This window comes from Rhipicephalus sanguineus, chromosome 7 (genome assembly GCF_013339695.2).
Source record: "Rhipicephalus sanguineus isolate Rsan-2018 chromosome 7, BIME_Rsan_1.4, whole genome shotgun sequence".
NCBI lineage: Eukaryota > Metazoa > Arthropoda > Arachnida > Ixodida > Ixodidae > Rhipicephalus > Rhipicephalus sanguineus.
Window position 1 is genome coordinate 34,827,567 of NC_051182.1, and position 25,194 is coordinate 34,852,760.

General features: G+C 47.0%; 1 protein-coding gene across 6 annotated transcripts in view; it reads right to left on the reverse strand.

Annotated features, from left to right (window-relative positions):
- LOC119399394 (uncharacterized) overlaps window positions 1–25,194 on the reverse strand; it is a 137,337-nt gene that overhangs the window by 61,812 nt on the left and 50,331 nt on the right. For 2 of the 6 annotated variants that reach the window (XM_037666208.2, XM_037666205.2), the window contains exons 3-4: window positions 21,215–21,240; window positions 6,493–6,633 (exon numbers count right to left, since the gene is read on the reverse strand). In XM_037666208.2, coding sequence (XP_037522136.1) covers window positions 6,493–6,633; window positions 21,215–21,240 — 167 coding nt within the window. The remainder of the gene's footprint in view (window positions 1–6,492; window positions 6,634–21,214; window positions 21,241–25,194) is intronic. The other 4 variants (XM_037666210.2, XM_037666207.2, XM_049417680.1 and 1 more) reach the window with 2 other exon arrangements.

The window sequence follows — 25,194 nt, forward strand, 5'->3', positions numbered from 1 at the left end:
CAACTTCAATCGCAGCTCGATCATCTTAGTTTCCATTGAAGTGGACTGCTCGCTCATGTTTCTGAGAGCTTGATCTTCACGCAGTGCGTCATCCTTCGCCTGGATGACTCGCTTTTGGTTAGCATGAAAGCCCGGATCCAGGCTCTGACTTTTGCTGGTTTGAACACGGTCTCCGAGTCGGGTCTCGTAGCGCTGGAGTGTTTCTTTTTCCTTTAAGGTGATCTCGTCCAATCTTGTGCAGTTTGTCTTGTCTGGCCGGGTGATCATGTCCATGAATCGGGAGTCAACTGTCTTTGACGATGAAGGTTCCGTGCTCCCTTGAGAGGTCCACCCACGCTTTTGCATGGTAGTCATTGTTTTTTCGTTTCCTGGTCTGGAAACATCACCGGTCATTTTGATGTCTTCCCGCTGCTTTCGCCTTAGCTTATCTGGGTCGCACATACTGGTTGCATGACGACCTTTGCAGTCCGAGCATGTAACTCTAGGCGTGCAATCCTTTGCTCGGTGACCTTTACATGTGCATCGAAAGCACCGCATGTCGGCAGAAAGAAGTTTCTTCTTCTCTGGCAGCGCTAAGTATATGCTACATGACTCCGTCAAATGCTGCGTCGATTTACAGAAATTGCAGCTCGAGTTCGTTTGAGTCATAGCAACTTGGCAGAGAAGCACTGATCACGTTGGGGTCACGCTGTGAAAGCGAGGACTCTCGTCTTTAGGATCAGCCGCCTCGTCGTATCGTTTTTGTTCCCCAAAGTCACTCCTTTCGAGGCTCTCCAGTTCAATAGAGACGAAGTGAAGAAGACGCTCTAGTTCCGTGTCATGCTGAACGTTGTTGGAGCTTTCAGGCTGTGTCGCGCAGGATCGATGATATGCCACGACGACATAACGTGGCTATTCCCTGAGCAGAATGTCGCACAGCATCGATGAAAAGGACGACTTGTTGATGCCAAGCGCCTCCAGTCCCCGCGTGTTAATCAGCACATGGTCATATAACTTGCGGAGTTTGGCCACTTCGTTAGAGGAACGCACAGGAGTAAGCCTTCGAAGTCTTCAGAAGTACTCCTGCTCCAAGCGCTTTTTGTCGCCGAAACGTCTTTCCAGAATGTTTAACGCGTCTTCGTAACATGCTTCGGTGGTAGGAAGCCCCGCTACAGCTGCCGCTGCGTCTCCTTTCAGGAACAGCCTCAGGTAGTTATATTTGTCGCTAGTTGTAAGCTTGCCGTTCTGGTTGATGACCTGATCGAATTGCTCCCAGAACTCGTTCCACTTGCACAAGTCACCAGCGAACGGATTAATTGTCAGCTTCGGTAACTTGGCACATGGATTATCAGCAGGTCCAATAGCCGCCGGCACGTCGCGAACTTCGATGCGCGCTGATCCTGGAAATATTTCGCTATGCTGGCGGCATTTGCTCTGAAGCTCGGCTAAGATGCGGGTCGAGTTGTCCTCATGCTCAATCACGGTAGCGTACTCCGCCTCGAATGTCTCGTCACTTATGTGGCTCTCCATCTCATCATTAATCTTCTTCAGCTTCTCGTTGTTGCTCTAGAGCCTCTCGTAAATCGAGTCGATCTGTCGCACTGTCGCGTCATCATTCTCAAGTAGCGCACTTGCCTCTTGTATAAACTTGGTGTTCTCAGCCCTTCGCGTGGTCCTCTTCATCTTGAGCCTGTCCATGGCGATCAGCTGATCTGTTGGCCTCCGTAGTTCGCGGCTGTTCCAGTCGGTAGCCACCAGCGATGTCCCTTGACGGTAGCTCCCGGCTGTCGCCTCCAGGGTTTAACGGCACCAAATGTAAAATATGTGGCACAAATAACAGCCGAAGCGGACTTAGAAGTTCTTCAAACAGACGTTTATTGGCGTCCGCATGAGCCCAGAACCTCAAGATGGCTCCTTCGTTCCTGGTCGAACGCGCTCACGAGCTCGCTGGCCCAAAACTCTTCTTCCGGCAGGCTGAACGCGGGAAATTCAACAAGGCGTTCGCCATTTTGCATTGCCTCATAATGATATCGTGGTTTTGGCAAGTCAAATGCAAAACTATTACCATTGCGATTTTTGTACGTCTTATCAAATTTCAGTGTTCATTCTCCGTGCACAGTGTCTATTGTCGCTGTACATGGGTATCTCATGTGGCGCATACCAGCAACCGCAGGACATGGGAAGCTGATATGTTCTACACGTGGCGAGCGAAGGGGTTTTATGACCCACGCGACAGACCTATCTTTTGGTATTGATGTCGTGATCTGTCAGTCATGTTTGTCACGTACTCATGTCCTCCAGTGCCAATTTCGGTCACTGACAAGTTAAAGAGACGACCACCATAGCACCCAGTCTGAGACGGCTATATAAATAGAACCGGTCGAAGTGCCACTGGTTCGCTGAGACATGCTTCGCATTTAATAACCCACATGACATGATGCAAAGCAGGGCTGGGCAGTATCGCGATACAAGAGTATCGCGATAGTATTTCAGAGATACTTTTGACTATCTGTATTTCTGTATCGAGATACATTGGAAAAATGTATTTGTATCTTAGTAGTGAAATACTTTTACGATGTATCGCTTGCATCGCGATACAATGCAGGACACGGGTATTTCGCAACATTTTCTTTTTGTTGGAAATAAGTTGACGCGTGTTTCCAAGGGGGTATGACGGTTTTTTTTCATTTGTTTTTGTGCCAAGACAAGCAAAGGCGCGCCGCCGGTCGCCGACAGAAAGGGTGGCGATGGTTTTCCCTCAAGCACAGAATGGCCCATGTGGTAAAGCGCGTGACGCCGCAGACGGCAGAATCGCGGAGGCAGTGTTGTCGGCCTCTGCCGATGAAAGTCGATGTCTCTCAAGGCCAGTGCAGCTCGCCTAGTTTTTTTCGGGTGGCAAACCATTACTTCTTCACCCTCCGCGCGGATACCGCCTTGGAACAGAGGCTTTGGAATGCTTCGCGTGTGTTCATTTCTCAAATCGGCGGCACTTCTAAAAGCAGTTCCCATAGTCGTGGCGGAAGTGACTAGAAGATGGCTATCTTTGTCGCGCTTTCAGTCATCTCTCCAGCGTGTCAGGGTGCGTTCCTAATTGATCACAAGCGTGGAACGGCCTTTTGTTGTACCAGGCTCCCCCACCGCCGGAGGTGACTTCGCCTGTTGCGGCTTGCTGAAATGGGTGCTGGTAGCGTCGGTGGTGGTGACACCTTTATTGAAGAGTGACCCTGTCGGCCCAGGCGACGAGTGCTTGCTGTAGTTTCTGATGGGGTGCTCTGAGCAGCTGTCCCTGATTCCACGTCTGTTTAGAGAGCTGCAGGAGCGACTTGGGAGGGCTTACACCAAGGAGGTTGCTTACACCCTATCACCCCCAAAGAACATGATTTTAGGAAGCCAATTTTTGGATTATGCAGTTTCGACGTATTGGGATCCATTGCGCTTATGTAATTATGATCGGCCTATATGGGCAGCGGAATCCTCAGTCGTCTGTCCCGGCGCCGACCGGGCCAGTCGGCTGAGGATTCGGAAGATGCGGACCGATTTGGGCCTCTTAGCGGTCAGAACAACCCACGTGAGGGAGGAAGTGTTTCGGTATCTAGATGGCCCGAGAAGAGATGTCGCTGCGCTCCAGGGCTATCTGGCTATGAAGACGGTATTTATTCGCTATAACGCGAATTTGTGCCCATCTGCAGTGCTAGATAGACTTTTTTCCTTTCGCGAGTCTTGTGCTGAGGCCGAATCGACGCTGTCTAGAAGACAGCCTGCTTCAGAAGCTCACACAGCAACCTGCTCACCAAAGCCGTTCTTTGTGCAAAGTAAATGTATACTTTTTCTCAATTCACTGGTGTTCATTAGTGAGTCGAGTGATTTGCATAAACGATGCTCTTTCTAGAATAGCTCATTTAGTTGTCACCAAGCATGTCGATTTCGGTGGCCATTGCTTGTTGCTGTTGCTGTGAAATAGTGTACTTTTTCGTTGCGATTGATATGTGTAATAATGTCATTATTACTAATTATGTACTTTGTAAGCCCCCCCCCCCTCCCCATCTGTGATATCTTAATGCTGCTGAGTGTACTGTAATAAACAAATAAACTAAAAGTTTCAATGCACTGCAACTTTATTTACAGCATTATGCTACACGTACAAATGTCATCGAAGAGTACGAGCATCTTTGAAATAAAAAAGAAGTATTCTAGTATCTGTATTGCAGTCCGTATTTCGGAATACTTTTTCGTCATATTGCGAAAGTATCTCCGAAATATCCCGTTACGGTAAAGGCAAATGTATCTCAGTATCTGTATTTTAGGCTTCCGGTATATGTATTTCGATATCTGTATTCCAGAATACTTTTCCAAGTATCTCTGCCCAGCCGTGATGCAGAGGTCGTGAAGCCGTCGCGATTGTTTTTAGCGCGGTGTACGCCGGAGAGAACATGCATGCATGAGAAACGTGTGATAATGAACATGTCTTTACCAGTTTGACATCACAAATTTTTGCAGTCATATAACCTACTCAATAGCCTGGGTGACTCACTCCGTGATCATTGTACCGCTTAAAATTTTGAGAAATAAATGCTGCACAGTAAAAAAATTCATGTGAAATACAACTCTTGAGGCAACGCTTTGTTTCTAGAGAACAAGCTGGCACCAAAATGCACTCGAAGCGAGGATTTTTGAGGCACAAGTGAAGAAGATGAAGTCCGCATAGATGTCTACACTGGTTTATTTTACTACTTGTTCATGTCTGAAATATGCTTAGCCAGAAATGTTGCGTTTGTCCGAGTTCTGAATATTTCGCATATAAAACTTTACCCTTACGGATGAGTATTGGTGCTTTCGGCGTTCATTGCAAATCATCTCTTTATAAATTTGCCCTGTTATTACTCAGTGTCCATAAGTCTGAGCTCGGGTGATTGACATCGTCAAACAGCAAACGCCTATTTGCATTTGGGGAAAACAGCGCGAAAAAAGACGGAATACAAGAAGAAACACAAAGAAAGAGCGCGATCCTTCGCTTGGACTTCATCTGCTTTGGCGCCGTTTTTCAACTTAGTGTCCAGCTAGCCCAACGAACCGCACTTCTGCATACCAAGAGCGTATTCACACACCCTACGCAGCGTGGGTTTCATGCAAGATATGCCCTATTTCTAGGCAAAGAGAAAGGGTAATGGAAAGACATGGAGGTTAACAGGAGGAAACCTTCTGTTTGCTACCCTTTACTTGGTAAGGTGAAAGGAGGAGTAAAAGAATGAAAGAGAAGAAGAAACTGTCGCGGCATTACATGGCAAAACAAACAAAATAAAATCATGACTACAGCACTGTCCAAGTACTGCACAGCAGTATTGCTTGCAAACAGTCAGAGTTTATCATACAGTGCGGTTGCTTAAAGAAACCGCAACATTGCCTTCAGAGCGGCTCGTGTTGAAGACCGGGTAAGCCAGGGCCCTAGCATTTTGTTCTCAGTGAGAGGGCGGTTGCTCAGCTGGCCAAGTGCGGCTGAGATCGCCGTTCTTTTGGAGCTGAAGTGTGCGCGAGAAGAAATGCCCATTCATTTATTATTGGAATGGTCCGTCACGTGAGGTCTGTGGGTGCGGCGAAACGTTCTCCAAGCAAAAAAAAAATCTAAAATAACTAGAAGAGCCAACGCAATACGGCTTTGCGTGCAGACATCTATGCTTTGTGTCTTGTCTCAAGCTCACGCGTCTGGTGCACAAGAAGGTAACATTTTTTCCATCTCAGACAATACGATTTACGAGTCAGAGGATGAACTTGCTTAACTGTAAACGCGTAAAGGTAAGTAATGAATACTAACTGTGACACTGCTGTTTCAGAGAAACGATTCCTTTAACCTAATTTCTTTATTAATTGTTTAGGACAAAATTACAAAGCATGTATAGGGTAGCATAATATCGCAGCTACTTCGTGCAGTGATTAACGCTGAGGAATAGATTATTTTCATACATATCTGCACGGTAGCTCATTTGCTCCCATCGAATGGGGAGGGACATAACAGACAGCAGAAAAAGCGGCGGCTTTCATATTATTGCATTAAGTAAGCGCTTTCGTATTTAAAAATGACATAGTATACCATAAAAACAAGTAACTTCTTTAAAATAACGGTACTAAATCATTTTTTTTCTCAGTAAACGTACACTATCTGCAACCGTACAAGCGAAACTTTATGAAAACTGCTATTAAAAATATCAATTAAAACTAAAGCCTTTTCGGCCATCGTTCCGTCCATTTCATTTTGCAGCATTTCCAGCGCGACTCTATTTGCTATTATTTTGTAATACAGTCACTCCTAGGTACAACGATTATTACTAAATGAATTTAATGTTTCAGACATAGTTTATCTCTCGTAAGTAAGAGGTTCTACAAGTAGAGACGATGCAGCAATATATAGGTTATTCGCAAGGTGTAAGACGACAAGTGGAGTTTGCAATTAAAGCCCTATTATTGTGGGGCCTGCGCATGCGACAAACAGTATTCTGCAAAAATATAGATGACACTCACAACGTGAAGCGCGTAGTTGACACTCCTCATTACCCATCCATCACGGACGCTTCTGTATCTTGTTATGACGCACTCTACGTTCGTTATGTACAGTTGCGATGAGTATCCCACAAGGTAAAGAGTCTCGTTGCTAGTTGCAGGCTGGAAACAGATATTGTATCGTTAGATGTTCAAAAACGTTGTTGGCAAGGATGCAAATTCACAGAGAGAAAGAGTTAGTATAAATGGTGTTTTCTTTAAAGATTGCAGGATTTTTATATACATCATATGAGAGTATGGCTCCTGTTGTTTTTGCACACGAACTCTTAGGTCAAAACATAAATACTTTGCCGCACCTAAAATTACACTCAAGCTATTAAGTAAGGAGATCTCGTTAAACATTTTTGTATTATTTTCCTGAGGGCGGTTGTTTATATTATAAAGCTGTAGCGTGCGACAACTTATGTCATAATATTTTTTTAATCACAAAAGTTGCTTGTATTTCTATATGCTGCCACGCGCGCTTCATTTTCCTTCATACAACTGATTATTGCCTGTTGCGACGGAAATGTCGCGGTCTAGCAGCCAACGCTGATCGCTCTCGATGACGCCTTCGATGTCTTCAGCTTTTTCGGTGCTGACGGGAATTACGACGCTGGAGCGAGGCGGAATGGTAACGATCCTCGAGCACGTTCAGGGCACGTTGACCTGGATTCGTATCCGGCGGTGTGGTTTTGTCCGACGATAGAATTATCGACTTGGTTCTTAAGTCGATGACGGTGCCGTGATGGTTTAAGAAGTCCATGCCACGTCTGACATCTCTGGAGTTGTGTTGCGGAGTACTGTTGCAAGATTACGAAACTCGCAGGCAGGGCTGGGCAAAGATACTTTGAAATTGTATCGCGATACGATACAAGATACTCAGGCAAGAAGTATTTGAGATACAGATACAAGATACTGCCAGAAAAATTGTATCCGATACGATACTTGGCAATTGTATCTTAAGATACTTCGATACATTCGCAAATTTGTTTTTATAAGTCAATATAATGTAGCAGCAAACGCCTATGCACAAAAATGTCTCCTAGAAAATTCCTTAACTGTGACCCATTTCGTTTCATTTATTTATTTACAACGTACTGTAGGCCATGCGGCCCAAGCAGGAGGGGCAAGGTAAAACATAAGAGACACGCGTACAAAGCACAATTGAAAATCTCAAACGAAGGAAGGCAAACAAACAAACGGCTCTGAAATGAAAATGTTCTTTACGAATAGTCGGAATGTAATCATGAATTTATTCAGGTGAGTCCAGATGATGAAAATGTACCAAGTTCCGTTCCTCAGTAGATTGAAAAAAAAAATAAATAAAAAGAACATGACTGAAATGTCTCTTAGTATCACAAAAATTTGCCCTTCTTCCACAAATTACATTAGTTTCCTTCCGAAATAAATTATTGGCGTTTGTTTTAGCTTCTTACCAGGACAGCTCTTTACACACTTCGCTGACAGTGCTTTTTGCTTGTAATTTTTGCAATTGATGGGAGTCGCTGCTTTGCTTGCCGATCAGCTAACGGGTTAACATCTAATCACAGGAACTTCAATAAGAAGCCTTCGCACGATGGCGCAAATACCGGTGTGGACTTTTGCCTTGTCCGTAAAAGACCGTTGGCGCAATACCGGATCACTGTACAGGTGCAGAGCAGCAAGAACGCTGGCAGCGAATTTTTTTTCTAGACTCATTGTGTATACCACGGGTCTCAAACACGCGGCGCGGCCCGCACATATGACCGTCTTCGTCCCATTAGTTTTTATTTTGTTAATAAGTATTTACATGAGCTACACTGACATGACTGGTCTCATTCTTTTCGTAAGGACATGTGGTCACCATGTGTTGAAACATAACCGTCGAACAAAAACTCGGTTCGATCCAGGCCGCGGCGGTCGCATTTCGATGGAGGCGAAATGCTAGAGGCCTGTGTACTGTGCGATGTCAGTGCACGTTAAAGAACACCAGACGGTCCAAATTTCCAGAGCACTCCACTATTACTTCCCTCGTAATCATATAGTGGTGCTGGGAATTTCAACCCCATATATTATTATTATTAACAAAAACTCTATATTTCAGAATCACGAGTCCCGATTTCAGTCATTCTGTAGAATGGTATCGATGTTTCTCGAATCCTGACTCCAAAGTCCTTTCAGAAATGACCAATATACGAGATATGGGAAAGGCTTCCTTTCAAATGGCAACGTTACCTGTCTTCTTGTTCAAGCCACTTCCCCCCCCCCCCTTTCAAACTTCACTTTACTGCCCTGGCTCTTGCGCGACTGCATTTAGTGACTGCGGCCCGCTGTCTATAGGGCGAGTTTGAGACCCCTGATATATACGTAGAGGATGTAAAACTGCAATGAATTTTCATATTGTACTTATCTGCTGGCGTAAAGGATTCTTTGTTGACATACTCACTAAAGTACAATCTTTTAACGATTTTTCTTCAACGAAACATGTGCAATCTAGAAAAGTCTGAGACGTATTGTTTAGTTGCACAAAGCGTCGCGGGATACCGCCGCTCTTCACGCTATTGCCACTTATTCTGAATACGTGGCGATTAGTAATATTAACAAATTCAGGAAGGCCTAAAACAGGAAAACAAATATAGGTAAAATAGAGAGGCGGTTCCGTATCAAACATTCACACTGAATGAGTACAGAAAGACGATACAGACGGTGCCCTTAATAGCTATGACAATTAAGCATGAAGTGTCAAGTCACCTGTTAAGGTGAGACAATAGAAAATTCAGTGCCTATGGAAAATAGCCTGAAACAGGTCGTTAGGACGCTCATCAGAAAGAAAATTCGACAGATCCCACGTACCGTGGGAATCGATGTTATGCGAAGCATGCGCAGGAAGGTGACTGTTTCGCAATTTTTTCTCATTGAGCGGAACGTCCTGAATGACGCTAGGAGAAATGTGTAAATGGTATACGCACACACATATTTTGAAGGGTTGCACATGTATAATGTAATTAGTTGTTTACAGTTGCTTAACTATGCCAACAGCAACATAGGAGTTACCAACACCAAACGCAGTAAGCTGATATGTAGTGCTTATATTCGTCAATAGTCGATAGCGCGAATTCGAATGGGACAATGAAGGAATACAGATGCACAAGACCGGCGCTACTCGCTACTAAGCTATATTCAGAAAAGTTTCCCTAGATATATATGCAGCCGAGTGGCACGCGCACGCACACGGCACGTACGTTACAGTCACAGTTGCAGTTGGAGTTGCGTTAGAGGTTTTATCCTTATGCTTATCCGTTATGGCGGAGAACGCACGCACGTTTCACGAAACCGTGCGCCTGTGTGGAAGGGATTCTTGGGAGTTCTTGAGTAAGGTCATCATCACCGTGATCAGTGAACACCAGCAGCTGGAAAGGACCTGTTATCGTATCCATTCGTCATTGCGGCTACGAACGGTCTAAGTGTAGTGAAGTGTCAGGTATAGTAGGGCTCGTAGAAACCGCGGATTTCTTTTACGAAGAAACGATCTATGATGCCTCCTGTCCTGGACATGGCACCGAGGTCTTGTGATGGCCTGTCCACATCCAAGCTGTCTTTCATGCCGTCGAAGAACCAGGCGTTGTTGGGTATTGATAAATCAATGCTGATGTCATCGGTAGCGATGAGGGACATCCTCCTCTCGGCAGTGTTATTGTAGGAAGCATTGACCCAAGTTTTTGCGTAATCCACGTGGTCGACGTTGTGGACGAGTGGATGTTAGCCGAGCGTCTCCAGGGGTGTTCTGTCTTCAGATTCCTAACTTTCATTGCGTCGGCCGCTGTGGTGTAGTGGTTACGGTGCTCGGCTGCTGACATGAAGGTCGCGGGTTCGGTCCCGGCCGCTACAGTCGCATTTCGATGGAGGCGAAATGCTAGAGGCTCGTGTGCAGTGCGATGTCAGTGCACGTTTAAGACACCAGATGGTCGAAATTTCCGGAGCCTTTTAATATGGCGTCTCTCGTAATGATATCGTGGTTTTGGGACGTAAAACCCCAATGATTATTATTATTATAACTTTCCTTTCGTGTCAATCTGTATGCTCGCGGTTACTGCGTTGATTGTGACTCTGTTAACACCTGTGGCGCATACCCGCATAACATGAACTCTAGTATGCGGGTATGTGCCGCACATGACTGAGGGAAAGGGTTTCATGACGTACGCGACAGTTGTTTTGCGATATTCATGTAATCAACAGTGAATCGTGTTCGTCATACACTCATCCTATGCTATGCATATTTTGGTATATTCCGACTTACGGAGACCACGGGAGAGCGTCCAGACGTAGGCGGCTAGATAGACAGATAGATAGTGCCACGCCCGCTTCTTCTTTTATTTTGATGTGTTCGAGTTTGACCAGCAAGGACGGTTATCAACGCTCGACGCTGGCCGTGAAGCAGTGTTTTAGAAGCTTCACGATTTTAGTAGATCGTTTTGTTAAGATTGCGTGTCGCACGCGATTGTTCCAGCTTTGTCGAGAGATAACGCCGCCACCAGCGATATTGCTGGAAAGTTCCATAGCGCCTGTATAAAAGCCGACGCGCTTGACCGCTTGTCAGTTGATCGACGGTCGACGCTCTGTCCGCCGCTATCAGTGTATTGCTGTAGCTTTCAGTTTCTCGGCCACAAGTTCGGCCTAATAAAGAGTTTCATCTCGACTTGCTGACTGCTGCCTTCGTCGACGTCACGACCACGTGACAATAGATACGTAGATAGAAAAGCGAGGTTCGCTAAGAAATGTTTTGCATTTAAAACAGAGCATTCGGTATAACAGCGTTTCTCGAACCCCCTTCCTAACATCTTTAAGATGGCTCCTAATAATTTCCTCTTCCATAACGCTAACTCAATTTCGCTATTTTACTAAGCGGTAAGCAGAATGTTTTGTAATGTATACTCAAGGCGCGTCCACATGATTATATATGTTTTCAAAATCGCCTTGGCAACGTGTGAATGTGTAAGCAGTAGTAGAAATAGCGCAGACAGTCAGAAAAATTAAGCAGAGATCTTATTTTGATAGCCCGTTACAAAAGATATACTGCAGTGACCAGACCGTAAAAAACAGTACAGAGACCTAGCTAATATATGGGATGTAAAAGGACAGATAATAAAGCACTTCTGCTAACATTCAAATTATGATTTCATAAATCCTTTGAATGAAGACGGCGGGAAGAAAAAATACGGTAGGCCAAGATATCTTCGCTCTATTATATTTAGCATCACTATCAGTGGTGCTAAAGTTGTTAGAATCTTATTTGCATGTAACTTAATTCATTGCATGTAGGTCAAACATACATCCCCGAGATCCTTCCAATCGCTGATATTTAAAAGCCACGAGACGCAAAGCAACCCCATCCTTGCAGGCGTCAGATTTCGTTACAAAGCAAGACGCAAGAGAATCTTCAATAAGGGCACTATATCAACACCAGAATTTGCGCGATAGACGCCGCACGCATTGGAGTACGCGGCGTAGGACAGTGGTTAAGAGCAAGTGTCATGGCATTGGCGCAAATAAAAAGGAAAAAAAGATTGAGAAAACAGTAGGTACGTGAGATGGGCGTAAACTTCCGCGCGCTTGTTTCTGTCGAGACTGCGTGAGCGCTGCCACGTGGCTCTGCTCCACCAATAAGGGACGCGCAGACCTTATATTCTGCCCTCACTGGAGGGTACTGGCAGAAAGAAAATTTCATCACTGCTTTTAATTTTATTCAGATGGCATAGTGGCGCCAGCACCAGCTTGAGCAGCTGGGCTTGGCCAGCGATTATTGTTTCGCACTGTTGTGTTGTGATAGCAGTATCTTGTATCTTAAGATACACGATACGTTATCGAATGTATCGGAAATACAGATACAGATACTTGTCTTGTGAGTGGTATCGCGATACAGATACAAGATATTCAAAGAGTATCTAAGATAGTATCTAAGATACATGTATCTTCGATACTTTCCAGCACTGCTCGCAGGATACGTGCGATTAATAGGCAGTTTTAGAATAGCGTACGCAAAGCTTTGCGGTGGCCTTTCGCCCAACTGCGCATGCGTCGTACGCTAACCGCCTGTGGGCGCCCGTTAAGTGACGGAAATAGCGGGCCGCAAACGCTAACGCTGACTTAGCGTACACTATTCTACAACTGCCTATTAGGGAGTTTTAGTATAGCGGAAAACAGCAAACGCAAGGATGTATGGTTAGCGTTAGCATTGCGTGCTCCTAACTGCGCATGAGCAGAACGTACACGTAGCCCGAGCTCTTACGTGCGAACGATATTTCTGGAATATAGCGTTCAACGCTAACGCACGCAAGAGATACTGTACGTAGGGCAAGATGGCGGTGCCTGTTGAAGCGAGAGCCGTCCACTTCGAATCTTTCTAGTCGTCGTCTTGAATTAATAAACTCATTTATTCTCAAATAATGTTCGTAATGGATTTACATTTGAGTAATGAGTCTTCGCCAACCATGCGCTGCCGATAAAATAGCTCAGTTTCTGAGATACAACGTGGATTCGCGGTGCAGAAGGCTTAACAAAATTGATTTACAAGGTCTGGAGACGCGCAGAGATGGCGACGCTGTCTTCAGTCGCCTCTTTCCAAGGTACGACCACAAGTCAAGCCAAGACATGTCAAGATTATGTTCCTTTCATAATTTTTCTCGGCAATGCATGAATTCTGGAACGCGGCATGTCGATAGGAACCGGTGCGTTTCTGGTCGTCAGAACTCTACACTTCTGCAAACACGACATGGAGGTGCAACAACGGTGACTCTGGATCAGCTCAACCTAGTGGCGCTTCTGTGAATTCTACATTGCATTTAGCGTTTTTATGTCTAGTTGGCGCAGTATGTGCTTGCGTTAGCGTTAGCGGGAATGCCTTCCGCTGTATTAAAAGACCACCAGTTGGCACGCAGCGCGTAGCGTTTTAGCGTTAGCGTTGAGACGCACGCTAATGCTAACGCTAACGTAAACATTTCCCGCTTACTATTACTCGCTATTGAGTGTGACTCTTGCTGTGCAGACTCCAGACGGCGTTATTAGACGGGCTCCCGCAGTACGGATTTCGGCGAATTCCCAAGTAGAGGTGTGCACGGGCTCCGGGTAGCCCGAAAGCCCGAGCCCGACCCGGCCCGAGGGCCGGGCTCGGGCGGGCCGACGTATTTTCACCTCCGGCCCGGGCCGGGCTCGGGCTACTTGGAGTTTTATCGGGCCGGGCTCGGGCCCGGCGCAAAGCCCGACTCAAGCCCGAAATATAGAAAATGAGCGGGAATTGTTTTCCAGCACGCATACAGCGCCTTTTCATCGACCGCCCTTTACCACTTTTCCTTTCCATTCGCTACTTTAAACAAAAGGGAAGCAGATAAAGCACTGCCTCTGTTGCACTCTGAAAAACAGAGAAGTAACACCACCTGAGCTAGTGACGGCGGCACGCGACAGTTCGCCTTAGATTTAAGGCCAAATCCCATATGAGTGAAAATGCACGCGACAGCGACGAGCGACCCGACGTAGATCGCCTTCGTGCAAGGTGACGCTTGCATGGGCATACCCCATACACGTGACGGCTTTGGCGAGCGAACTCCATTGTTGCTGGCATGAGGCCGTCTACTTGTATAGCAAAAGTGCCGCGCTGTAGCAGGTATGCAATGCAAATAGAATATTTGTTGCATGTTGGTACGTAAAACGTTTACCGTTGTCTCGCAGTATTTTTTATATGCACGTGCATAAGTATTACGTTATTTGTTGGTGTACAGCATGATGTGCTTAGCACGTCGCTGATTGTTTTCGCAGCGAACCTTCAAAAAGCCGGGCCGGGCCGGGCCCGGGATTGTGTTCTCCTGCGTCGGGCCGGGCCGGGCGGGCTCGCAGCCCTTTGCCGTCGGGCTCGGGCGGGCCTTCGACAAAGTCAGCGGGCCCTGGCCGGGCTCGGGCTCGGAAATACGGCCCATGCACAGCTCTATTCCCAAGCAGTCTTAACTTTATTCAACTTCGCGGCAAAGGACCCACTGACGACGGAATAGTCGGCTGCAGTATCGACGAGAGCTGTGGCGCCGTGGACATTAATAAGAACGTCGAGCTCGTCGTCTTGCGTTGCCGTTAGGTCGTGGCGTCGGATCACGGCTGCGTCGGTTTGTTCCGCTGCTTCCATGTCGCGTCGTGAGATCGTCTTCGGTGCGCAAGGTTTCGTAGTCAGGACTCTGTCTTGTTCGCGTCGTGTTCTGAACGTGTCGTTGTGGCGTCGTCGTCATCGGCGGAGGATCTTCGGTAGTTCGTCGTACAGAAACCGCACCTCCATCGGTTGCTGCCCTTAGTTCTCCGGATATGGGCTTGTGGAACGGCCCCACGGTTAGGGCCGCTGTACTGCTGTCATCGCTGAGGGGTCCGGTAGCGTGCAGGCGACGGCGAACGCGACATACGTCGAGATGCCCATTCAGTGGTGGCCAAGTAGTCGGCAATGTCGCATGGCAGCTCACCACGCTGTGGAGGTGGTGCGTTGACGGTAAAGCCACGTAGGCCCATCTGGCGGTACTGGCAGCAGCGGTAGGTGTGGCCGGCTTCCCCGCAGTGATAGCAGAGCGGTCAGTTGTCAGGGTGTGATGCGAGGAGTGCGTGAATATTGTAAGTGCGCGAATATTGTGTGTGGTGTGACGGAGCCGACATGGACAGAGCGACACGGGAAGAAGCGCAGCGGCAAAACTTGCGCGAAGACGAAGATGACGATGGGTTGTGCCACGAGGCCACGAGTGGAAAAGAGTTGGCGGGCCGAATGACGTAGCTGAAGGTGGGCGGGAGAAGCGTGCGCGTGGTGTGCGAGGCAGCTGCGACGGCGGTGTTCGATCGAGCGGAAGGAACGTGGAGGCTGGTCGTCAGCGTCACGGTCGGGTGCAGTCCCGAGTGCCTGGCAGATATCAAGGATCGGAATGGCCTGCTTCACTTTGGCCTCAACTTCGACGGCGAGTCCATGGAGCCAGCCGGGAGCTGCCGCAGCCACCAGTAACACCGTCAAGTGTAGGCCGGAGTGTTTGGTCGTGGTCCCTTGCCCACACGTTCGAGTAGAAGACTGCGTGACTTGGGCGTCCACGGTCTTTGTTCCACGCCATCTCCGTCGAGGCATCCACGTGAGCGGTGCCCTGCTTTTCACCGAACTCCGACGACAACGGCAGTCCCGTGCTGACAGATCTTCCACGTCGACGTGTCCCGCGTCGGCGCATAGAACTCACCGGTGAGACTGTTTCATTCACGCTAGGACTAAACTTGTTCATATGTCTTCTTTGGTTTCATAAGTTGTAAAGTGTCGTCTTACTAGTAGTGTTCGATTTGTGTGTTATGTTCGTGAGTTTCTCCATAAAGCGAAAAAAAAACAGAAAACAGCCTCGCCTTTTTCTGGAGAACGTTACTGTCTTCGACGCAACGTACTCGTGTCTCTTGCTCATTCTCAAGAATCCCATCATGATGGTGCCCCAAGTTGGGCGCCATTGTAACTCGTGTTATTTATGTTCGTCATACAGTCATGTCGCAAGATACCAATTTTGGTATATATCAAGCTAGCGAAACGGCCGCGAGCGTACCATGAGCGTGGCATGCATATCATGCTGTATATGACATGCGCAGGGATGCAACAGCTGCGCCAATTGCGCCAATTTGATACAATTCGTTATTTTTGCGCCAGGCTGAGCCAAATCGTGAAATTTGTTGAAAGTGCGCCTCGCAGCGCCAAAATGCCAGACCAGCTTCGGTATTTTCTCAATGCGCATTTTAGCGAGAAATGGAAGCCGCGTTGGTGATCTGCAGTTTGGGCATCATCAATACAGACGCGCTGACCTTAGCCCTAACCCCCCCCTCCCCTCCGTGAAAGAAAAGAGTCCCAGTTTCACCGCACGGACGAAATAATGAATGCGATAGCAACAAATTGTAATGTTATACAAAGTGAGGCTGGCAGCAAACTTTTGTATCCGATCTCACGTAACTCTATAAAACGTTGGTGCAAGAGAATACGGCCGCTCCTGGGAAAGATGCTCCTTCTGCAGTGTCTTCGCATTGAGAAAGCAGCACATAGAAGGGTATACGATCCGCCTGCTGATGGCTGCCGAGATAGTGATCGCGACCACGCCCTGAGAATCAAAGTTCAAAGTTGCTGCTCGAGCGACCCCTACCCGTGGCGTCTTTTCACGCTCATTCAAGACGGGCGGGGCGTTTCCTCTCTGCTTCGATGGCAGACCTGAGCGGATTGGTGTTATTGCAAGCGCCCTCCGAGCGAGGGAAATGGGCCGGCTCGTTTGATCTCTGCTTCAGCCGCGTTCGTCGCCCGCACTCGCACGCTTTTACCCGTGGTAGAATATGCTATGCGCGGGGGATGTTATCAATTTGGACTTTATACGTGACATGACGGCAAAAACCCACTGAGAGTGTAGATATAATTGCTATCGCAATGAAAAAGGTCAGTGGTTCTCAAATTTCCTTATGCTTGTTTTATTGCCTTCAGAACGCTTTTTAAGCCTCCTTTGCCGCAGTACACTGGTGTCCTGCAGAACAGTTTACTAAGGTTTAGAAGGGGCTATTTAACCAGCTGTCACGCACACGGCATATTTTGTTCCTTAATTACTCATTCGTGCACGCGCCGTCTAATTACGAGTACTAGTATGATCGCTGACGTCTAAAAATTATTGTCAATTATTTGGAGCTTCTGTGTATGGTGTTTCTGCGGCTTTGAGAAACAGTAGACAAAAACTTACGCCAGTTTTCCTTTCTCGCCACCCCCACTTGCTCCTGCTTTACGAATCTCCCGAATTTCGGTATTGCCAGGTGCACAGGTCCACATTGGCATTTTTCCAGAGCTTGTCAAATAATTCGACAGGCACTGCAACTGCTAATGTGGACTTAGTCATTGTTCGCACTGTGGGGTGGCACAACACACTGCTTTTATTGAAATAGGAGTGTTCACGGGCACTGTGCACGAGTTAACTGATGTTGAGTGGTTTGTGCGTATTTTTGTTTTCTTTCTAAAAGTAAGCCTTCTTTGTTATACTGCTCCAAATTCGGGATTTCAAAACACGATTTCAGGTTTTTTTCTTAATCTGCTCCAAATTTAAATTTTTGTGCTCCAAAAGCAATATTTTGCTGCTCCGAAAATTGCTCCAAATCCTCTTTAGGCTGTTGCATCCCTGCATGCGTGTCATGATTTGCACGTAAGGACCTGTCAGTTATGCTCGTCATGCACTCTTGTCACGCCGTATCAATTTTGGTATATATCAAATTAACGAAACGGTCGTAAGAGACCCAAGACTGTGGCATGTATATCATGTCGTTCATGACATGCATGTCATGATTTTCATGTTATGACTCGTCATTCGTGTTCGTCATACACTCTTGTCACGCCGTATCAATTTTGCTATATATCAAGTTACCGAAACGGTCGTAAGAGCACCAAGACTGTGGCATGTATATCATGTCGTTCATGACATGCATGTCATGATTTTCATGTTATGACTCGTCATTCGTGTTCCTCATACAGTCATGTTTTTTCATACCAATTTTGGTGTACATTCGATTAACGAAACGAGCAGGAGAGCACACAGTCGTAGGCGGCTAGATAGATAGATAGATAGATAGATAGATAGATAGATAGATAGATAGATAGATAGATAGATAGATAGATAGATAGATAGATAGATAGATAGATAGATAGATAGATACGCTCAAAGTCGCAGAAGTTCGCTAAGAAATGCTTCGCATTTAAAACGGAACCACTGTGTTACATCAAGCCGCAGTTTCCGGAGTCAAGGAAGCGACGAAATTCTATAATAATGTGGGTCGAACGTCGCAAAATCACGATATGACTATGAGGGACGCCATGGTGGAGGGCTTCAGAAATTTAGACCACGTGGGGTTCTTTAACATGCACCTAAATCTAAGTAGGCTACATGGGCCTCACAAATTTTCGCCTCCATCGAAAATGTGGCCGCCGAGGCCAGCATTCGATACTGTGAACTTCGAGTCAGCAGTCGAGGACCATAACTACTAGACCACTATGGCGGGTCAACAAAATTCGAACAAAGACGCGTCGCGGAAGTTGTTTTTAATGTAAAGTGTCAAGTGATCGCACTTGCGCCAGCAAATCGCCTACCCGTGCCTGTGGTGTCTGGTGCTTATGTGTTTTTTTCGGGCTGTGTTCCACTAAACCGCAATATCAGCCTTTTCTTTCTCTGTGAAGCATAAACCTCAGGGGTAGCCATTGGGCGCTTCTTCTTGCAGACAGGTGAAATATTTTAGATACGAAGCAGCTCTTTCACTAGCCTGTGTAACGCTGTCCGTCCGTCCGCACAAACGCGAGGCCACGCGCTTCCCTCGGCGCAGGTGCTGCAGCGGTGCCAAGTAGGTCACGCCGCAGCTGGGCGTTGACGTCACGCTCCCCTCGCACGCTTCCCTCGCAGGTGCGCGCGTACGTCACTCTCTCCCTCACGCGCCGGAGCGCCCGCAGTTGCCGGCTCCAACGCCCGCTCTCCTCCCGTGTCTGCGTTTCAAACAAACGTTTACACCAGTAAACGCTACACCGAGTTTCGCTTCAAACGAATCTTCCAGCGCTCACCGCAGCACCCGCGTTAGCGCTGTTCATCCCGTGACGCCACCCGTGCGCAACGCTGCTGCTTCGCATCCCATCAGCGTTCCCTTCGGGGAAATGGTCCAATTTTTTTCGCGACTTTTTATAATTTATCAACGAAGCAGATAAGCACCACACATCTCGCGTAAACATTATGCTGTCTACTGGTGTATTTGAGAATGCTTGATAATTTTCCTGACCAGATTAGATTCCGCTTCATCGCGCCTTGACACAAATTGCGTCACTTCCTTGTCACGGGTAGCTCCTATCCAACTTGACAGAAAGGTCACGCTTCCTCTGCGCCGATATCCCCTTTGAAGTTCGAAGAAGATATCAAAATCAAGTGGACCGTTTATTATTTATAAAAAATGGCTATGGCAGATATTGTGCGCACTACAGCTTTTCAATATAAGTAACTGCCTTCAAGTGAATAATTAAAAGTTAATAAACGCATTCTTATTATTTCTTCGTGTTAATGTTATTTTATCTGCAGAAAAGTCTTCATACCTCCACGAAGTGTTCATGTGAAAAATGGTAGCATCCTAAATGCCAAAGGCTTTTTATTAAAAAAAGCTGGGGCAAACATAATAGAGGTGCAAAGACTTAGGAAGTGGCGGAGTTGGTGGCGTTGGCCTCCTCCTTTCTCTCCCCCTCCCCCTCACTTTCCTTTACCACCACTTGCTATACTTTTATATATACAGCTATGCTTGCTGTCTCTCTTTTATCTATATTTTTTGTCTATGTTTATTTGTTTCTCTTTCTCTCTCTAGTTGTTCCTGTGTCTTTCCATCTTATTTTTACTTTTTTCGGTCTTTTTCTCTTTCTCTCTCTCTGTACTCCTTCGCCCACCTTCCCTCTTTTCCCCTCTTTCTTCCTCTTTTTTTCTCTCTTTCTTTCTCTGTCTCATTGATTATCTCTCTTTCAATCTTTTTCTTTCAGCTTTCATTTTGTTTTTCTCTATATCTATTTCTTTCTCTCTGTATTCGTTTTCTGGCCTGCTATCTTCACGCCGGACAAATGGGCGCACATATTCTGGGAGCGAACGAGAGATTAAGAGGAAGAAAATATCGCGTGCTGGCCCATGATAATTTTTTTCTCTATCTTTCTATCTTTTAGAGCGCAGATCTTAGGTGCCCAATCCTGCGTTGATCGGCGTCGCCGTCACCGTTGCCGTCAGTGGCGTTACCGATAGACATGAAAAAATAACATGACGAAAAAATATCCAGGACAGAATGGAGTTTTTTACCGGGCACTCCCCGTGGCACTCGAGTATTCTACTACAGAGCAACACTGGTGCTTTAAACACATTTCCAAAGCGACCTTATACAAGCGTTATGTCGAGCAAAGAATCGCGTTAACCTATGTAACATAGCGTGGCAGAAGAGTAAAATAACAACCAGTCATCACACGATGCTCATTGCGCAACGAGTGTGTGGTTCAATGCTTCCCACCGACTGCAGAGTGCTCAGCCAGAATTCTTCATCGTGATCAGTCACGTGTAGCATCAACAAAGAGCAAGCACAAAGTACCTTACAGATGTATAGCGGACACCTTGCTTATCCACAGAAAGAAGAATAATGGCGTAGTGGGTGTTGTCCTACATCACAAAAATTCTGATTTAAGGCGTAGTGGATACCTTGTGGAAAGCCAAAGCTTCAAACACTGTTGGCCTTGACACAACACGAAGCTGCACTCAGAATTCGCATAAGGCAGTATCGTGCATAAGGCAGGTGGTGCTCGACCCCACTAAGGGGGCTCGAGCACCGCCTCCGGATCATAATATAGTTCTTCGCCTGCCTCCTCCCTACCTGGTTTTCAGCCCTGAAGCATCACCAATAACCTATAGCCGATACGGTTTCCGTTTTCACTACCACAGATGTGACTCGATGGCGTTCGAGTTCGAAGCAAAGAGCGTAGGCCGCGATTGCGTGGTGCCTTGACTATCAAGAACCAGATGTCTTACAAGCCTCTGACTGAGTGTGCAAAGCGAATGAGCCAGAAGCATGTCAGGGGCATCAGGAGCAGTGGCCAACGTGCTGCCATCATTTATGCCTAAAGAATTCGCAAAGCAATAATTTGTCTCTAGTTACATGCAACAGTACTTACCATGAAGGGGATGCTGGTTGTGATAGCTTCGTTTCAATGACCAGGTAAATCAGTGGGCAGGCAGAATAAAGAGGTTTGAATTAAGCATGCCGAAACGAAACACCATAAAACAAAGCGTGTACTGTACCTAATATCCTTGTTATCTTTGTATTGATGTTTTATAAAAATTCAAATGAAAAAATGTCCCAGAGTAAAAAAAACGCAATTGTCAGCATAACATTAGCGATTTCAGCAACGAGACAATCAGGCATAATAAAATGTCTAACAATAACTTTTAACACGAAGCACAGGTGTTCAATGTGGAAGCTTGCTTTTGGAATTTTAGCTGTTAGGACCGATAGTCCGAAAAAAAATGGCGCTCGAGGTCACTGGGCACCTTAAGATTGTGTTGGTTGGTGTTTTTAAGGCTGAAGACACACAGGCTCTCTCTCTCTCTCTCTCTCTCTCTCTCTCTCTCTCTATATATATATATATATATATATATATATATATATATATATATATATATTGTGGCGAAGCAATTGGTACTCAGGCATGACCTCCGCGATTTCCTGCTCAATCGCTCGACGGAGGGGAGGGAGAAGAGTGGTTGACGGCTGTTGAACGTACTGAGGCCTGCTGACGACAATGGCCCCTGCTCAGTATCTCACATGGCTGTTGCTTCAATCAACGTTCACACCATCGCTACCGAACAGCGCAAGGATAAATGGATCACCTCGCTGATCGACTTGCTCACTGATCCGTCGGCAACACCATCCTCTCGCGCGTTTCGTCGTCAAGCCCACCATTTCGCCGTTCGTGACGACCTCCTGCACCGACGCAATTACAACGCCGACGGCCGCCAGTGGCTACTAGTAATACCCCGCAGTCTGCGTTCTGAAATATGCGAAGCCTTCCACTCTGACCCGCAATGCGCGCACTCGGGGGTATCCAAAACTTACCACCGCATACGACAACGATACTTCTGGCGTGGGATGTACCGCTACGTGCAGAACTTCGTTCGCTCCTGCCTCAATTGCCAACGCCGAAAACCTGCAACGCACGTGTCGCCAGCAGGCCTACAACCATTACCTTGCGCTAACCGTCCGTTTGGGCGCGTGGGCATCGATTTGTATGGACCCCTTCCTCTGACTTCGGCTGGTAACCGCTGGGCCATCGTCGCTGTTGACCATCTAACGCGATACGCCGAAACCGCCGCCCTCCCAGCGGCTACAGCGCGCGATGTTGCCTCCTTCCTACTACACAGATTCATACTGCGTCACGGTCCACCCCAAGAGCTTCTCAGCGATCGAGGCCGTGTCTTCTTATCGGAAGTCGTGGAAGCCATTCTGAAAGAGTCCCATGCTGTTCACCGCAAAACTACTGCTTACCACCCGCAGACGAATGGCCTAACTGAACGCTTTAACCGCACGCTCGGCGACATGCTGTCAATGTACGTCGCCGCTGATCACACCAATTGGGATGCCATTCTGCCCTTCGTCACCTACGCCTATAACACCGCCCCTCAGAGCACAACTGGTTTTTCACCCTTTTTCTTACTGTACGGAAGGCACCCGTCGCACACCATCGACACGATACTTCCATACAAGCCGGATCCATCTGAGTGTGCGCCTATTTCTGACACAGCCAGGCTTGCTGAAGAGTGTCGCGTACTTGCCAAGACATTTACGACGCAGGAACAAGAGCTGCAGAAGAGCATTCGCGACGGCACCACCACTTCTGAGCCCACGTTCCTCCCTGGAGCGCTCGTATGGCTCTCGGTCCCTACCACTGCAAGTGGCCTCTCTTCAAAACTGCTGCCGAAATACGAAGGCCCATACCGGGTCGTCGAGCACACATCCCCGGTCAACTACTTGATCGAACCCACCGAACCAGCTTCGGACATGCGCCGTCGAGGGCGCGACATAGTCAACGTGGAGCGCCTCAAGGCCTACTATGACCCACTCATAGTGACGAGCTGTTAGGTCGCCGGACGGCTCCCTTTTCGTACCCGGGGTAATTGTGGCGAAGCAATTAGTACTGTTAAACGGTTGCGTTCTCCAGCGGCTCCTAGTGGGTCGTCCTCTTGTAAACGCCGCTCGCTCTCGGAGCCCGTGCTTTGGCCTGGACTGTCGCCATAGCGAATTATCGCCGAGTCCCGTCCAATAAACCGCTTAACAATATATATATATATATATATATATATATATATATATATATATATATATATATATATATATATATATATATAGAGAGAGAGAGAGAGAGAGAGAGAGAGAGAGAGAGAGGAGAGAGAGAGAGAAAGGGACAGAAAAAGAAAGAAAGAAAGAAAGGGACAGAAAAAAGAGAGCGAGACAGACAGCATAGTATAACCTTCTGTTATAAGTATGGCAAAGGGGTGGAAAGGGAAGTGTTGGTGAGGAAAGGGGGGGGGGGGGTAAACCATAGCATGGCCATGTATACTACAGTAGAGCAAGGGGGTGAGAAGCGCTAGTTAGGGTGAGGATGAGAGAAAAGTGAAAGAAAAGGCACCAGCTCTGTTGTCACGTAGTCTTCACAGCACTAGTGCGTATCTGCCCCAATTTTTTTTCCGTCAAGAAGTCGTTTTTCGAATTCCACGTCAGTGCCTCAACCAACGGCAGCCATAATTTTATTCTAAGTAGTCGAGTTGGCAATCACATGTGAATCGTCTCTCTTAGCTCTGAACTGATAAAAAATAGTCACAGTTTCGCCACAAGGTCGAAGCAATGAATGCGATAGCAACAAAGTGCAATGTCACTCGAAGACCGGCAAGCAGCTCGAAACGTGCAGTGCGCTGCTCAAGCACAAAGGATGCACGAAAAGAACACACACTGGACGAGCGCGAACTAACAACATTCACAGCTTGACACTTGAAGCACTCAAACACAAAGAAGGACGCACGAAAAGAACGCCCAGGTGTACGCAGGACGAGCGCGAACAGCTGCCACAGTTTCCACTTCTCTGTTTGAGCAGCGCGCTCCTTACGCAAACGAAGCCAGCGAAGCGCACGAAAGCGAGCGAAGTGACATTTGTGCACTCTGTAATTTCAATGCAAGCTTTCCGGTGAAAGCATAACACTAAGAAACTGCCCCCATCACGAGATAAACGGGAGCGCGAGGGCGACTGCGCCATGTATAGAGCAAAGTACAGGTCTTAACAAAGCGCGCTCATCGCAACGAGCCAACCTTTAAAGGGACACTAAAGAGAAACAATGAATTGGTTTAGATTGATAAAGTGTGCTCGGAGAACTCTAGTGCAGTTTATTTCGCCACCATAAGTTTATTATTAGAGGTGAAAACCAAGTTCAAAGTTTCATTTTTAAATTTCGCGCCGAACTTTGTAATTCGTGACGTAAAATACTTCAAAGAGCATTTAACGTATTTTGGCGCCACTGGCTTGACGAAATTTCCACAAACTCGTTATGTCAAGTCTCTGGCCCCCTCAGAGGACAATGTACTTCGATTTAACGGATTAGGAACTACGTAGGCCCAAGCAGGCGCCGTCAAAAATATGTGACCTCACGGCAAATGGTGCGGGAATTCCAAGGTGGCGTCGCCACCTGTATTTTCTTTTTGAGCGTTTTCTCGCTTATTAAGCGTCTTCGCGCAGAAAGCGTGGTGTTTTTGGTATCGTGGAAGACTACTTTACTAATGCGAGAAATATCGTTTTGCTCTTTAGTGTCCCTGTAAAGCACGCGCCCTGCGCACCATCTCGCTCGTAATGCAGCGAACACGCTCAAATGCCCCCGAGATCCTCTTACCGTCAGCGGTAAATGTTGTTTAAATAACTCGCCGTTAATATGCTGAGAAACGTACCGTCCGTGGCCTAGCCTTTTGTCACCGCGCGCTGGTGAGAGAGGGTTCGCCCGCTCGAATCCGCAATTAGGAAAGTATTTTTCTGAATTATTGAATTATTTTAGATGGGAAGCAACTTATGGCGGGGGCTATATCCGTCCCTCCCGCGTCCGGCGCCCACCCCCC